The following is a 16,850-nucleotide window of genomic DNA, read 5'->3' as shown; positions in this document are numbered from 1 at the left end:
TGAAAAAAAGTAAATTAAAATTTGAGACAAAGACTTAAACGGTCCATACTGATTTTTGATAATATTGTTTTGGCTCCGTCATGTGGATTTTTTTAAATTTGAGTTCAATTTCTGCCATAAATATATAACTTAGACTGAATTTAGTTCTCTAAAATCAGATTGCATTTAATTGATATTTTCAAACGTCATTCCAACTTTTATTCGGTTCTATGAAAGTAAATAAATGTATACCTCCTAATACGGTCAAACTCGTTGGTTCGCTGTTTCCTGTTCCAACAATATTTACAGCAAAGCATATGTAGTCTCCGGAATCCTCTGCAGTAACATGCAGTATAGTCAATGACGGGTCAGTTACCTTTGAGCCATAAACACCGGGACTATCGGATGTTATATTTAATACTGTTTCATTGTAGATGTGTTGCCAGTATACATGGGTGTGGTTTGGGGAAGAAACTATCATGCATTCTAGAGTCACATTGAATCCATACGTGGTGTTATATGCTGCATGTTTAATTGTTACAGTTGGAATCTCTGTAGGAAGAAAAAGCGAAAGGCAGTTAATGCAAAGGGATTCCATTATGTTTGTTTATATATCAATATTTGGTAGACATTTGTATTATCCCTCCCACATAATTTCACTTTTAATTAAATGATAAGGGGTGCAGTTAAAGTACATTTTGTTGATACACACCCATCTTGCTTTGCATTTTTATAATCATAGTCTTTTGTTGCTAATGCGTACATTAGTAACGTACATTTATTGTGTACACACTGTCAACAATATATTTTTAACACTGGATATTCCATTGAAAAGAAGTAAATTAAAATTTGAGACAAAGACTTAAACGGTCCATACTGATTTTTGATAATATTGTTTTGGCTCCGTCATGTGGATTTTTTTAAATTTGAGTTCAATTTCTGCTTTAAATATAAAACTTAGACTGAATTTAGTTCTCTAAAATCAGATTGCATTTAATTGATATTTTCAAACGTCATTCCAACTTTTATTCGGTTCTATGAATTTAAATAAATGTATACCTCCTAATACGGTCAAACTCGTTGGTTCGCTGTTTCCTGTTCCAACAATATTTACAGCAAAGCATATGTAGTCTCCGGAATCCTCTGCAGTAACATGCAGTATAGTCAATGACGGGTCAGTGACCTTTGAGCCATAAACACCGGGACTATCGGATGTTATATTTAATACTGTTTCATTATAGATGTGTTGCCAGTATACATGGGTGTGGTTTGGGGAAGAAACTATCATGCATTCTAGAGTCACATTGAATCCATACGTGGTGTTATATGCTGCATGTTTAATTGTTACAGTTGGAATCTCTGTAGGAAGAAAAAGCGAAAGGCAGTTAATGCAAAGGGATTCCATTATGTTTGTTTATATATCAATATTTGGTAGACATTTGTATTATCCCTCCCACATAATTTCACTTTTAATTAAATGATAAGGCGTGCAGTTAAAGTACATTTTAGTGATACACACCCATCTTGCTTTGCATTTTTATAATCATAGTCTTTTGTTGCTAATACGTACATTAGTAACGTACATTTATTGTGTACACACTGTCAACAATATATTTTTAACACTGGATATTCCATTGAAAAAAAGTAAATTAAAATTTGAGACAAAGACTTAAACGGTCCATACTGATTTTTGATAATATTGTTTTGGCTCCGTCATGTGGATTTTTTTAAATTTGAGTTCAATTTCTGCTTTAAATATAAAACTTAGACTGAATTTAGTTCTCTAAAATCCGATTGCATTTAATTGATATTTTCAAACGTCATTCCAACATTATTCGGTTCTATGAAAGTAAATAAATGTATACCTCCTAATACGGTCAAACTCGTTGGTTCGCTGTTTCCTGTTCCAACAATATTTACAGCAAAGCATATGTAGTCTCCGGAATCCTCTGCAGTAACATGCAGTATAGTCAATGACGGGTCAGTTACCTTTGAGCCATAAACACCGGGACTATCGGATGTTATATTTAATACTGTTTCATTATAGATGTGTTGCCAGTATACATGGGTGTGGTTTGGGAAAGAAACTATTATGCATTCTAGAGTCACATTGAATCCATACGTGGTGTTATATGCTGCATGTTTAATTGTTACAGTTGGAATCTCTGTAGGAAGAAAAAGCGAAAGGCAGTTAATGCAAAGGGATTCCATTATGTTTGTTTATATATCAATATTTGGTAGACATTTGTATTATCCCTCCCACATAATTTCACTTTTAATTAAATGATAAGGCGTGCAGTTAAAGTACATTTTGTTGATACACACCCATCTTGCTTTGCATTTTTATAATCATAGTCTTTTGTTGCTAATGCGTACATTAGTAACGTACATTTATTGTGTACACACTGTCAACAATATATTTTTTAACACTGGATATTCCATTGAAAAAAAGTAAATTAAAATTTCAGACAAAGACTTAAACGGTCCATACTGATTTTTGATAATATTGTTTTGGCTCCGTCATGTGGATTTTTTTAAATTTGAGTTCAATTTCTGCTTTAAATATAAAACTTAGACTGAATTTAGTTCTCTAAAATCAGATTGCATTTAATTGATATTTTCAAACGTCATTCCAACTTTTATTCGGTTCTATGAAAGTAAATAAATGTATACCTCCTAATACGGTCAAACTCGTTGGTTCGCTGTTTCCTGTTCCAACAATATTTACAGCAAAGCATATGTAGTCTCCGGAATCCTCTGCAGTAACATGCAGTATAGTCAATGACGGGTCAGTTACCTTTGAGCCATAAACACCGGGACTATCGCATGTTATATTTAATACTGTTTCATTATAGATGTGTTGCCAGTATACATGGGTGTGGTTTAGGGAAGAAACTATCATGCATTCTAGAGTCACATTGAATCCATACGTGGTGTTATATGCTGCATGTTTAATTGTTACAGTTGGAATCTCTGTAGGAAGAAAAAGCGAAAGGCAGTTAATGCAAATGGATTCCATTATGTTTGTTTGTATATCAATATTTGGTAGACATTTGTATTATCCCTCCCACATAATTTCACTTCTAATTAAATGATAAGGTGGCAGTTAAAGTACATTTTGTTGATACACACCCATCTTGCTTTGCATTTTTATAATCATAGCCTTTTGTTGCTAATGCGTACATTAGTAACGTACATTTATTGTGTACACACTGTCAACAATATATTTTTAACACTGGATATTCCATTGAAAAAAGTTAATTAAAACTTGAAACAAAGACTTAAACGGTCCATACTGATTTTTGATAATATTGTTTTGGCTCCGTCATCTGGATTTTTTTTTAAATTTGAGTTCAATTTCTGCTTTAAATATAAAACTTGGACTGAATTTAGTTCTCTAAAATCAGATTGCATTTAATTGATATTTTCAAACGTCATTCCAACTTTTATTCGGTTCTATGAAAGTAAATAAATGTATACCTCCTAATACGGTCAAACTTGTTGGTTCGCTGTTTCCTGTTCCAACAATATTTACAGCAAAGCATATGTAGTCTCCGGAATCCTCTGCAGTAACATGCAGTATAGTCAATGACGGGTCAGTTACCTTTGAGCCATAAACACCGGGACTATCGGATGTTATATTTAATACTGTTTCATTATAGATGTGTTGCCAGTATACATGGGTGTGGTTTGGGGAAGAAACTATCATGCATTCTAGAGTCACATTGAATCCATACGTGGTGTTATATGCTGCATGTTTAATTGTTACAGTTGGAATCTCTGTAGGAAGAAAAAGCGAAAGGCAGTTAATGCAAAGGGATTCCATTATGTTTGTTTATATATCAATATTTGGTAGACATTTGTATTATCCCTCCCACATAATTTCACTTTTAATTAAATGATAAGGCGTGCAGTTAAAGTACATTTTGTTGATACACACCCATCTTGCTTTGCATTTTTATAATCATAGTCTTTTGTTGCTAATGCGTACATTAGTAACGTACATTTATTGTGTACACACTGTCAACAATATATTTTTTAACACTGGATATTCCATTGAAAAAAAGTAAATTAAAATTTGAGACAAAGACTTAAACGGTCCATACTGATTTTTGATAATATTGTTTTGGCTCCGTCATGTGGATTTTTTTAAATTTGAGTTCAATTTCTGCTTTAAATATAAAACTTAGACTGAATTTAGTTCTCTAAAATCAGATTGCATTTAATTGATATTTTCAAACGTCATTCCAACTTTTATTCGGTTCTATGAATTTAAATAAATGTATACCTCCTAATACGGTCAAACTCGTTGGTTCGCTGTTTCCTGTTCCAACAATATTTACAGCAAAGCATATGTAGTCTCCGGAATCCTCTGCAGTAACATGCAGTATAGTCAATGACGGGTCAGTGACCTTTGAGCCATAAACACCGGGACTATCGGATGTTATATTTAATACTGTTTCATTATAGATGTGTTGCCAGTATACATGGGTGTGGTTTGGGGAAGAAACTATCATGCATTCTAGAGTCACATTGAATCCATACGTGGTGTTATATGCTGCATGTTTAATTGTTACAGTTGGAATCTCTGTAGGAAGAAAAAGCGAAAGGCAGTTAATGCAAAGGGATTCCATTATGTTTGTTTATATATCAATATTTGGTAGACATTTGTATTATCCCTCCCACATAATTTCACTTTTAATTAAATGATAAGGGGTGCAGTTAAAGTACATTTTGTTGATACACACCCATCTTGCTTTGCATTTTTATAATCATAGTCTTTTGTTGCTAATGCGTACATTAGTAACGTACATTTATTGTGTACACACTGTCAACAATATATTTTTAACACTGGATATTCCATTGAAAAGAAGTAAATTAAAATTTGAGACAAAGACTTAAACGGTCCATACTGATTTTTGATAATATTGTTTTGGCTCCGTCATGTGGATTTTTTTTAAATTTGAGTTCAATTTCTGCTTTAAATATAAAACTTAGACTGAATTTAGTTCTCTAAAATCAGATTGCATTTAATTGATATTTTCAAACGTCATTCCAACTTTTATTCGGTTCTATGAAAGTAAATAAATGTATACCTCCTAATACGGTCAAACTCGTTGGTTCGCTGTTTCCTGTTCCAACAATATTTACAGCAAAGCATATGTAGTCTCCGGAATCCTCTGCAGTAACATGAAGTATAGTCAATGACGGGTCAGTTACCTTTGAGCCATAAACACCGGGACTATCGGATGTTATATTTAATACTGTTTCATTATAGATGTGTTGCCAGTATACATGGGTGTGGTTTGGGGAAGAAACTATCATGCATTCTAGAGTCACATTGAATCCATACGTGGTGTTATATGCTGCATGTTTAATTGTTACAGTTGGAATCTCTGTAGGAAGAAAAAGCGAAAGGCAGTTAATGCAAATGGATTCCATTATGTTTGTTTATATATCAATATTTGGTAGACATTTGTATTATCCCTCCCACATAATTTCACTTCTAATTAAATGATAAGGCGTGCAGTTAAAGTACATTTTGTTGATACACACCCATCTTGCTTTGCATTTTTATAATCATAGCCTTTTGTTGCTAATGCGTACATTAGTAACGTACATTTATTGTGTACACACTGTCAACAATATATTTTTAACACTGGATATTCCATTGAAAAAAGTTAATTAAAACTTGAAACAAAGACTTAAACGGTCCATACTGATTTTTGATAATATTGTTTTGGCTCCGTCATCTGGATTTTTTTTTAAATTTGAGTTCAATTTCTGCTTTAAATATAAAACTTGGACTGAATTTAGTTCTCTAAAATCAGATTGCATTTAATTGATATTTTCAAACGTCATTCCAACTTTTATTCGGTTCTATGAAAGTAAATAAATGTATACCTCCTAATACGGTCAAACTCGTTGGTTCGCTGTTTCCTGTTCCAACAATATTTACAGCAAAGCATATGTAGTCTCCGGAATCCTCTGCAGTAACATGCAGTATAGTCAATGACGGGTCAGTTACCTTTGAGCCATAAACACCGGGACTATCGGATGTTATATTTAATACTGTTTCATTATAGATGTGTTGCCAGTATACATGGGTGTGGTTTGGGGAAGAAACTATCATGCATTCTAGAGTCACATTGAATCCATACGTGGTGTTATATGCTGCATGTTTAATTGTTACAGTTGGAATCTCTGTAGGAAGAAAAAGCGAAAGGCATTTAATGCAAAGGGATTCCATTATGTTTGTTTATATATCAATATTTGGTAGACATTTGTATTATCCCTCCCACATAATTTCACTTTTAATTAAATGATAAGGCGTGCAGTTAAAGTACATTTTGTTGATACACACCCATCTTGCTTTGCATTTTTATAATCATAGTCTTTTGTTGCTAATGCGTACATTAGTAACGTACATTTATTGTGTACACACTGTCAACAATATATTTTTTAACACTGGATATTCCATTGAAAAAAAGTAAATTAAAATTTGATACAAAGACTTAAACGGTCCATACTGATTTTTGATAATATTGTTTTGGCTCCGTCATGTGGATTTTTTTAAATTTGAGTTCAATTTCTGCTTTAAATATAAAACTTAGACTGAATTTAGTTCTCTAAAATCAGATTGCATTTAATTGATATTTTCAAACGTCATTCCAACTTTTATTCGGTTCTATGAAAGTAAATAAATGTATACCTCCTAATACGGTCAAACTCGTTGGTTCGCTGTTGCCTGTTCCAACAATATTTACAGCAAAGCATATGTAGTCTCCGGAATCCTCTGCAGTAACATGCAGTATAGTCAATGACGGGTCAGTTACCTTTGAGCCATAAACACCGGGACTATCGGATGTTATATTTAATACTGTTTCATTATAGATGTGTTGCCAGTATACATGGGTGTGGTTTAGGGAAGAAACTATCATGCATTCTAGAGTCACATTGAATCCATACGTGGTGTTATATGCTGCATGTTTAATTGTTACAGTTGGAATCTCTGTAGGAAGAAAAAGCGAAAGGCAGTTAATGCAAAGGGATTCCATTATGTTTGTTTATATATCAATATTTGGTAGACATTTGTATTATCCCTCCCACATAATTTCACTTTTAATTAAATGATAAGGGGTGCAGTTAAAGTACATTTTGTTGATACACACCCATCTTGCTTTGCATTTTTATAATCATAGTCTTTTGTTGCTAATGCGTACATTAGTAACGTACATTTATTGTGTACACACTGTCAACAATATATTTTTAACACTAGATATTCCATTGAAAAGAAGTAAATTAAAATTTGAGACAAAGACTTAAACGGTCCATACTGATTTTTGATAATATTGTTTTGGCTCCGTCATGTGGATGTTTTTAAATTTGAGTTCAATTTCTGCTTTAAATATAAAACTTAGACTGAATTTAGTTCTCTAAAATCAGATTGCATTTAATTGATATTTTCAAACGTCATTCCAACTTTTATTCGGTTCTATGAAAGTAAATAAATGTATACCTCCTAATACGGTCAAACTCGTTGGTTCGCTGTTTCCTGTTCCAACAATATTTACAGCAAAGCATATGTAGTCTCCGGAATCCTCTGCAGTAACATGCAGTATAGTCAATGACGGGTCAGTTACCTTTGAGCCATAAACACCGGGACTATCGGATGTTATATTTAATACTGTTTCATTATAGATGTGTTGCCAGTATACATGGGTGTGGTTTGGGGAAGAAACTATCATGCATTCTAGAGTCACATTGAATCCATACGTGGTGTTATATGCTGCATGTTTAATTGTTACAGTTGGAATCTCTGTAGGAAGAAAAAGCGAAAGGCAGTTAATGCAAAGGGATTCCATTATGTTTGTTTATATATCAATATTTGGTAGACATTTGTATTATCCCTCCCACATAATTTCACTTTTAATTAAATGATAAGGCGTGCAGTTAAAGTACATTTTGTTGATACACGCCCATCTTGCTTTGCATTTTTATAATCATAGTCTTTTGTTGCTAATGCGTACATTAGTAACGTACATTTATTGTGTACACACTGTCAACAATATATTTTTAACACTGGATATTCCATTGAAAAAAAGTAAATTAAAATTTGAGACAAAGACTTAAACGGTCCATACTGATTTTTGATAATATTGTTTTGGCTCCGTCATGTGGATTTTTTTAAATTTGAGTTCAATTTCTGCTTTAAATATAAAACTTAGACTGAATTTTAGTTCTCTAAAATCAGATTGCATTTAATTGATATTTTCAAACGTCATTCCAACTTTTATTCGGTTCTATGAAAGTAAATAAATGTATACCTCCTAATACGGTCAAACTCGTTGGTTCGCTGTTTCCTGTTCCAACAATATTTACAGCAAAGCATATGTAGTCTCCGGAATCCTCTGCAGTAACATGCAGTATAGTCAATGACGGGTCAGTTACCTTTGAGCCATAAACACCGGGACTATCGCATGTTATATTTAATACTGTTTCATTATAGATGTGTTGCCAGTATACATGGGTGTGGTTTGGGGAAGAAACTATCATGCATTCTAGAGTCACATTGAATCCATACGTGGTGTTATATGCTGCATGTTTAATTGTTACAGTTGGAATCTCTGTAGGAAGAAAAAGCGAAAGGCAGTTAATGCAAATGGATTCCATTATGTTTGTTTATATATCAATATTTGGTAGACATTTGTATTATCCCTCCCACATAATTTCACTTCTAATTAAATGATAAGGCGTGCAGTTAAAGTACATTTTGTTGATACACACCCATCTTGCTTTGCATTTTTATAATCATAGCCTTTTGTTGCTAATGCGTACATTAGTAACGTACATTTATTGTGTACACACTGTCAACAATATATTTTTAACACTGGATATTCCATTGAAAAAAGTTAATTAAAACTTGAAACAAAGACTTAAACGGTCCATACTGATTTTTGATAATATTGTTTTGGCTCCGTCATCTGGATTTTTTTTAAAATTTGAGTTCAATTTCTGCTTTAAATATAAAACTTGGACTGAATTTAGTTCTCTAAAATCAGATTGCATTTAATTGATATTTTCAAACGTCATTCCAACTTTTATTCGGTTCTATGAAAGTAAATAAATGTATACCTCCTAATACGGTCAAACTCGTTGGTTCGCTGTTTCCTGTTCCAACAATATTTACAGCAAAGCATATGTAGTCTCCGGAATCCTCTGCAGTAACATGCAGTATAGTCAATGACGGGTCAGTTACCTTTGAGCCATAAACACCGGGACTATCGGATGTTATATTTAATACTGTTTCATTATAGATGTGTTGCCAGTATACATGGGTGTGGTTTGGGGAAGAAACTATCATGCATTCTAGAGTCACATTGAATCCATACGTGGTGTTATATGCTGCATGTTTAATTGTTACAGTTGGAATCTCTGTAGGAAGAAAAAGCGAAAGGCAGTTAATGCAAAGGGATTCCATTATGTTTGTTTATATATCAATATTTGGTAGACATTTGTATTATCCCTCCCACATAATTTCACTTTTAATTAAATGATAAGGCGTGCAGTTAAAGTACATTTTGTTGATACACACCCATCTTGCTTTGCATTTTTATAATCATAGTCTTTTGTTGCTAATGCGTACATTAGTAACGTACATTTATTGTGTACACACTGTCAACAATATATTTTTTAACACTGGATATTCCATTGAAAAAAAGTAAATTAAAATTTGAGACAAAGACTTAAACGGTCCATACTGATTTTTGATAATATTGTTTTGGCTCCGTCATGTGGATTTTTTTTAAATTTGAGTTCAATTTCTGCTTTAAATATAAAACTTAGACTGAATTTAGTTCTCTAAAATCAGATTGCATTTAATTGATATTTTCAAACGTCATTCCAACTTTTATTCGGTTCTATGAAAGTAAATAAATGTATACCTCCTAATACGGTCAAACTCGTTGGTTCGCTGTTTCCTGTTCCAACAATATTTACAGCAAAGCATATGTAGTCTCCGGAATCCTCTGCAGTAACATGCAGTATAGTCAATGACGGGTCAGTTACCTTTGAGTCATAAACACCGGGACTATCGGATGTTATATTTAATACTGTTTCATTATAGATGTGTTGCCAGTATACATGGGTGTGGTTTGGGGAAGAAACTATCATGCATTCTAGAGTCACATTGAATCCATACGTGGTGTTATATGCTGCATGTTTAATTGTTACAGTTGGAATCTCTGTAGGAAGAAAAAGCGAAAGGCAGTTAATGCAAAGGGATTCCATTATGTTTGTTTATATATCAATATTTGGTAGACATTTGTATTATCCCTCCCACATAATTTCACTTTTAATTAAATGATAAGGGGTGCAGTTAAAGTACATTTTGTTGATACACACCCATCTTGCTTTGCATTTTTATAATCATAGTCTTTTGTTGCTAATGCGTACATTAGTAACGTACATTTATTGTGTACACACTGTCAACAATATATTTTTAACACTGGATATTCCATTGAAAAGAAGTAAATTAAAATTTGAGACAAAGACTTAAACGGTCCATACTGATTTTTGATAATATTGTTTTGGCTCCGTCATGTGGATTTTTTTAAATTTGAGTTCAATTTCTGCTTTAAATATAAAACTTAGACTGAATTTAGTTCTCTAAAATCAGATTGCATTTAATTGATATTTTCAAACGTCATTCCAACTTTTATTCGGTTCTATGAAAGTAAATAAATGTATACCTCCTAATACGGTCAAACTCGTTGGTTCGCTGTTTCCTGTTCCAACAATATTTACAGCAAAGCATATGTAGTCTCCGGAATCCTCTGCAGTAACATGCAGTATAGTCAATGACGGGTCAGTTACCTTTGAGCCATAAACACCGGGACTATCGGATGTTATATTTAATACTGTTTCATTATAGATGTGTTGCCAGTATACATGGGTGTGGTTTGGGGAAGAAACTATCATGCATTCTAGAGTCACATTGAATCCATACGTGGTGTTATATGCTGCATGTTTAATTGTTACAGTTGGAATCTCTGTAGGAAGAAAAAGCGAAAGGCAGTTAATGCAAAGGGATTCCATTATGTTTGTTTATATATCAATATTTGGTAGACATTTGTATTATCCCTCCCACATAATTTCACTTTTAATTAAATGATAAGGGGTGCAGTTAAAGTACATTTTGTTGATACACACCCATCTTGCTTTGCATTTTTATAATCATAGTCTTTTGTTGCTAATGCGTACATTAGTAACGTACATTTATTGTGTACACACTGTCAACAATATATTTTTTAACACCTGATATTCCATTGAAAAAAAGTAAATTAAAATTTCAGACAAAGACTTAAACGGTCCATACTGATTTTTGATAATATTGTTTTGGCTCCGTCATGTGGATTTTTTTAAATTTGAGTTCAATTTCTGCTTTAAATATAAAACTTAGACTGAATTTAGTTCTCTAAAATCAGATTGCATTTAATTGATATTTTCAAACGTCATTCCAACTTTTATTCGGTTCTATGAAAGTAAATAAATGTATACCTCCTAATACGGTCAAACTCGTTGGTTCGCTGTTTCCTGTTCCAACAATATTTACAGCAAAGCATATTTAGTCTCCGGAATCCTCTGCAGTAACATGCAGTATAGTCAATGACGGGTCAGTTACCTTTGAGCCATAAACACCGGGACTATCGCATGTTATATTTAATACTGTTTCATTATAGATGTGTTGCCAGTATACATGGGTGTGGTTTGGGGAAGAAACTATCATGCATTCTAGAGTCACATTGAATCCATACGTGGTGTTATATGCTGCATGTTTAATTGTTACAGTTGGAATCTCTGTAGGAAGAAAAAGCGAAAGGCAGTTAATGCAAATGGATTCCATTATGTTTGTTTATATATCAATATTTGGTAGACATTTGTATTATCCCTCCCACATAATTTCACTTCTAATTAAATGATAAGGCGTGCAGTTAAAGTACATTTTGTTGATACACACCCATCTTGCTTTGCATTTTTATAATCATAGCCTTTTGTTGCTAATGCGTACATTAGTAACGTACATTTATTGTGTACACACTGTCAACAATATATTTTTAACACTGGATATTCCATTGAAAAAAGTTAATTAAAACTTGAAACAAAGACTTAAACGGTCCATACTGATGTTTGATAATATTGTTTTGGCTCCGTCATCTGGATTTTTTTTAAAATTTGAGTTCAATTTCTGCTTTAAATATAAAACTTGGACTGAATTTAGTTCTCTAAAATCAGATTGCATTTAATTGATATTTTCAAACGTCATTCCAACTTTTATTCGGTTCTATGAAAGTAAATAAATGTATACCTCCTAATACGGTCAAACTCGTTGGTTCGCTGTTTCCTGTTCCAACAATATTTACAGCAAAGCATATGTAGTCTCCGGAATCCTCTGCAGTAACATGCAGTATAGTCAATGACGGGTCAGTTACCTTTGAGCCATAAACACCGGGACTATCGGATGTTATATTTAATACTGTTTCATTATAGATGTGTTGCCAGTATACATGGGTGTGGTTTGGGGAAGAAACTATCATGCATTCTAGAGTCACATTGAATCCATACGTGGTGTTATATGCTGCATGTTTAATTGTTACAGTTGGAATCTCTGTAGGAAGAAAAAGCGAAAGGCAGTTAATGCAAAGGGATTCCATTATGTTTGTTTATATATCAATATTTGGTAGACATTTGTATTATCCCTCCCACATAATTTCACTTTTAATTAAATGATAAGGCGTGCAGTTAAAGTACATTTTGTTGATACACACCCATCTTGCTTTGCATTTTTATAATCATAGTCTTTTGTTGCTAATGCGTACATTAGTAACGTACATTTATTGTGTACACACTGTCAACAATATATTTTTTAACACTGGATATTCCATTGAAAAAAAGTAAATTAAAATTTGATACAAAGACTTAAACGGTCCATACTGATTTTTGATAATATTGTTTTGGCTCCGTCATGTGGATTTTTTTTAAATTTGAGTTCAATTTCTGCTTTAAATATAAAACTTAGACTGAATTTAGTTCTCTAAAATCAGATTGCATTTAATTGATATTTTCAAACGTCATTCCAACTTTTATTCGGTTCTATGAAAGTAAATAAATGTATACCTCCTAATACGGTCAAACTCGTTGGTTCGCTGTTTCCTGTTCCAACAATATTTACAGCAAAGCATATGTAGTCTCCGGAATCCTCTGCAGTAACATGCAGTATAGTCAATGACGGGTCAGTTACCTTTGAGCCATAAACACCGGGACTATCGGATGTTATATTTAATACTGTTTCATTATAGATGTGTTGCCAGTATACATGGGTGTGGTTTGGGGAAGAAACTATCATGCATTCTAGAGTCACATTGAATCCATACGTGGTGTTATATGCTGCATGTTTAATTGTTACAGTTGGAATCTCTGTAGGAAGAAAAAGCGAAAGGCAGTTAATGCAAAGGGATTCCATTATGTTTGTTTATATATCAATATTTGGTAGACATTTGAATTATCCCTCCCACATAATTTCACTTTTAATTAAATGATAAGGGGTGCAGTTAAAGTACATTTTGTTGATACACACCCATCTTGCTTTGCATTTTTATAATCATAGTCTTTTGTTGCTAATGCGTACATTAGTAACGTACATTTATTGTGTACACACTGTCAACAATATATTTTTAACACTGGATATTCCATTGAAAAGAAGTAAATTAAAATTTGAGACAAAGACTTAAACGGTCCATACTGATTTTTGATAATATTGTTTTGGCTCCGTCATGTGGATTTTTTTAAATTTGAGTTCAATTTCTGCTTTAAATATAAAACTTAGACTGAATTTAGTTCTCTAAAATCAGATTGCATTTAATTGATATTTTCAAACGTCATTCCAACTTTTATTCGGTTCTGTGAAAGTAAATAAATGTATACCTCCTAATACGGTCAAACTCGTTGGTTCGCTGTTTCCTGTTCCAACAATATTTACAGCAAAGCATATGTAGTCTCCGGAATCCTCTGCAGTAACATGCAGTATAGTCAACGACGGGTCAGTTACCTTTGAGCCATAAACACCGGGACTATCGGATGTTATATTTAATACTGTTTCATTATAGATGTGTTGCCAGTATACATGGGTGTGGTTTGGGGAAGAAACTATCATGCATTCTAGAGTCACATTGAATCCATACGTGGTGTTATATGCTGCATGTTTAATTGTTACAGTTGGAATCTCTGTAGGAAGAAAAAGCGAAAGGCAGTTAATGCAAAGGGATTCCATTATGTTTGTTTATATATCAATATTTGGTAGACATTTGTATTATCCCTCCCACATAATTTCACTTTTAATTAAATGATAAGGCGTGCAGTTAAAGTACATTTTGTTGATACACACCCATCTTGCTTTGCATTTTTATAATCATAGTCTTTTGTTGCTAATACGTACATTAGTAACGTACATTTATTGTGTACACACTGTCAACAATATATTTTTAACACTGGATATTCCATTGAAAAAAAGTAAATTAAAATTTGAGACAAAGACTTAAACGGTCCATACTGATTTTTGATAATATTGTTTTGGCTCCGTCATGTGGATTTTTTTAAATTTGAGTTCAATTTCTGCTTTAAATATAAAACTTAGACTGAATTTAGTTCTCTAAAATCAGATTGCATTTAATTGATATTTTCAAACGTCATTCCAACTTTTATTCGGTTCTATGAAAGTAAATAAATGTATACTTCCTAATACGGTCAAACTCGTTGGTTCGCTGTTTCCTGTTCCAACAATATTTACAGCAAAGCATATGTAGTCTCCGAAATCCTCTGCAGTAACATGCAGTATAGTCAATGACGGGTCAGTTACCTTTGAGCCCTAAACACCGGGACTATCGGATGTTATATTTAATACTGTTTCATTATAGATGTGTTGCCAGTATACATGGGTGTGGTTTGGGGAAGAAACTATCATGCATTCTAGAGTCACATTGAATCCATACGTGGTGTTATATGCTGCATGTTTAATTGTTACAGTTGGAATCTCTGTAGGAAGAAAAAGCGAAAGGCAGTTAATGCAAAGGGATTCCATTATGTTTGTTTATATATCAATATTTGGTAGACATTTGTATTATCCCTCCCACATAATTTCACTTTTAATTAAATGATAAGGCGTGCAGTTAAAGTACATTTTGTTGATACACACCCATCTTGCTTTGCATTTTTATAATCATAGTCTTTTGTTGCTAATGCGTACATTAGTAACGTACATTTATTGTGTACACACTGTCAACAATATATTTTTTAACACTGGATATTCCATTGAAAAAAAGTAAATTAAAATTTGAGACAAAGACTTAAACGGTCCATACTGATTTTTGATAATATTGTTTTGGCTCCGTCATGTAGATTTTTTTAAATTTGAGTTCAATTTCTGCTTTAAATATAAAACTTAGACTGAATTTAGTTCTCTAAAATCAGATTGCATTTAATTGATATTTTCAAACGTCATTCCAACTTTTATTCGGTTCTATGAAAGTAAATAAATGTATACCTCCTAATACGGTCAAACTCGTTGGTTCGCTGTTTCCTGTTCCAACAATATTTACAGCAAAGCATATGTAGTCTCCGGAATCCTCTGCAGTAACATGCAGTATAGTCAATGACGGGTCAGTTACCTTTGAGCCATAAACACCGGGACTATCGGATGTTATATTTAATACTGTTTCATTATAGATGTGTTGCCAGTATACATGGGTGTGGTTTGGGGAAGAAACTATCATGCATTCTAGAGTCACATTGAATCCATACGTGGTGTTATATGCTGCATGTTTAATTGTTACAGTTGGAATCTCTGTAGGAAGAAAAAGCGAAAGGCAGTTAATGCAAATGGATTCCATTATGTTTGTTTATATGTCAATATTTGGTAGACATTTGTATTATCCCTCCCACATAATTTCACTTCTAATTAAATGATAAGGCGTGCAGTTAAAGTACATTTTGTTGATACACACCCATCTTGCTTTGCATTTTTATAATCATAGCCTTTTGTTGCTAATGCGTACATTAGTAACGTACATTTATTGTGTACACACTGTCAACAATATATTTTTAACACTGGATATTCCATTGAAAAAAGTTAATTAAAACTTGAAACAAAGACTTAAACGGTCCATACTGATTTTTGATAATATTGTTTTGGCTCCGTCATGTGGATTTTTTTTAAAATTTGAGTTCAATTTCTGCTTTAAATATAAAACTTGGACTGAATTTAGTTCTCTAAAATCAGATTGCATTTAATTGATATTTTCAAACGTCATTCCAACTTTTATTCGGTTCTATGAAAGTAAATAAATGTATACCTCCTAATACGGTCAAACTCGTTGGTTCGCTGTTTCCTGTTCCAACAATATTTACAGCAAAGCATATGTAGTCTCCGGAATCCTCTGCAGTAACATGCAGTATAGTCAATGACGGGTCAGTTACCTTTGAGCCATAAACACCGGGACTATCGGATGTTATATTTAATACTGTTTCATTATAGATGTGTTGCCAGTATACATGGGTGTGGTTTGGGGAAGAAACTATCATGCATTCTAGAGTCACATTGAATCCATACGTGGTGTTATATGCTGCATGTTTAATTGTTACAGTTGGAATCTCTGTAGGAAGAAAAAGCGAAAGGCAGTTAATGCAAAGGGATTCCATTATGTTTGTTTATATATCAATATTTGGTAGACATTTGTATTATCCCTCCCACATAATTTCACTTTTAATTAAATGATAAGGCGTGCAGTTAAAGTACATTTTGTTGATACACACCCATC

The 16,850-nt window shown here is 32.9% G+C and overlaps 1 protein-coding gene across 1 annotated transcript in view; it reads right to left on the bottom strand.

The window, feature by feature from the left end:
- The window catches only part of LOC139504355 (hemicentin-1-like), a 35,030-nt gene that overhangs the window by 630 nt on the left and 17,550 nt on the right, over positions 1–16,850 (bottom strand). The window contains exons 18-36 of the mRNA XM_071294429.1: positions 16,386–16,685; positions 15,578–15,877; positions 13,963–14,262; positions 13,156–13,455; positions 12,347–12,646; positions 10,731–11,030; positions 9,924–10,223; positions 9,115–9,414; positions 8,307–8,606; positions 7,499–7,798; positions 6,692–6,991; positions 5,884–6,183; positions 5,076–5,375; positions 4,268–4,567; positions 3,460–3,759; positions 2,653–2,952; positions 1,845–2,144; positions 1,039–1,338; positions 232–531 (exon numbers count right to left, since the gene is read on the bottom strand). Coding sequence (XP_071150530.1) covers positions 232–531; positions 1,039–1,338; positions 1,845–2,144; positions 2,653–2,952; positions 3,460–3,759; positions 4,268–4,567; positions 5,076–5,375; positions 5,884–6,183; positions 6,692–6,991; positions 7,499–7,798; positions 8,307–8,606; positions 9,115–9,414; positions 9,924–10,223; positions 10,731–11,030; positions 12,347–12,646; positions 13,156–13,455; positions 13,963–14,262; positions 15,578–15,877; positions 16,386–16,685 — 5,700 coding nt within the window. The remainder of the gene's footprint in view (positions 1–231; positions 532–1,038; positions 1,339–1,844; positions 2,145–2,652; positions 2,953–3,459; positions 3,760–4,267; positions 4,568–5,075; positions 5,376–5,883; positions 6,184–6,691; positions 6,992–7,498; positions 7,799–8,306; positions 8,607–9,114; positions 9,415–9,923; positions 10,224–10,730; positions 11,031–12,346; positions 12,647–13,155; positions 13,456–13,962; positions 14,263–15,577; positions 15,878–16,385; positions 16,686–16,850) is intronic.

Source organism: Mytilus edulis, chromosome 14, assembly GCF_963676685.1.
Source record: "Mytilus edulis chromosome 14, xbMytEdul2.2, whole genome shotgun sequence".
NCBI classification, from domain to species: Eukaryota; Metazoa; Mollusca; class Bivalvia; order Mytilida; family Mytilidae; genus Mytilus; species Mytilus edulis.
This window is presented reverse-complemented; position numbering and strand designations above follow the sequence as displayed.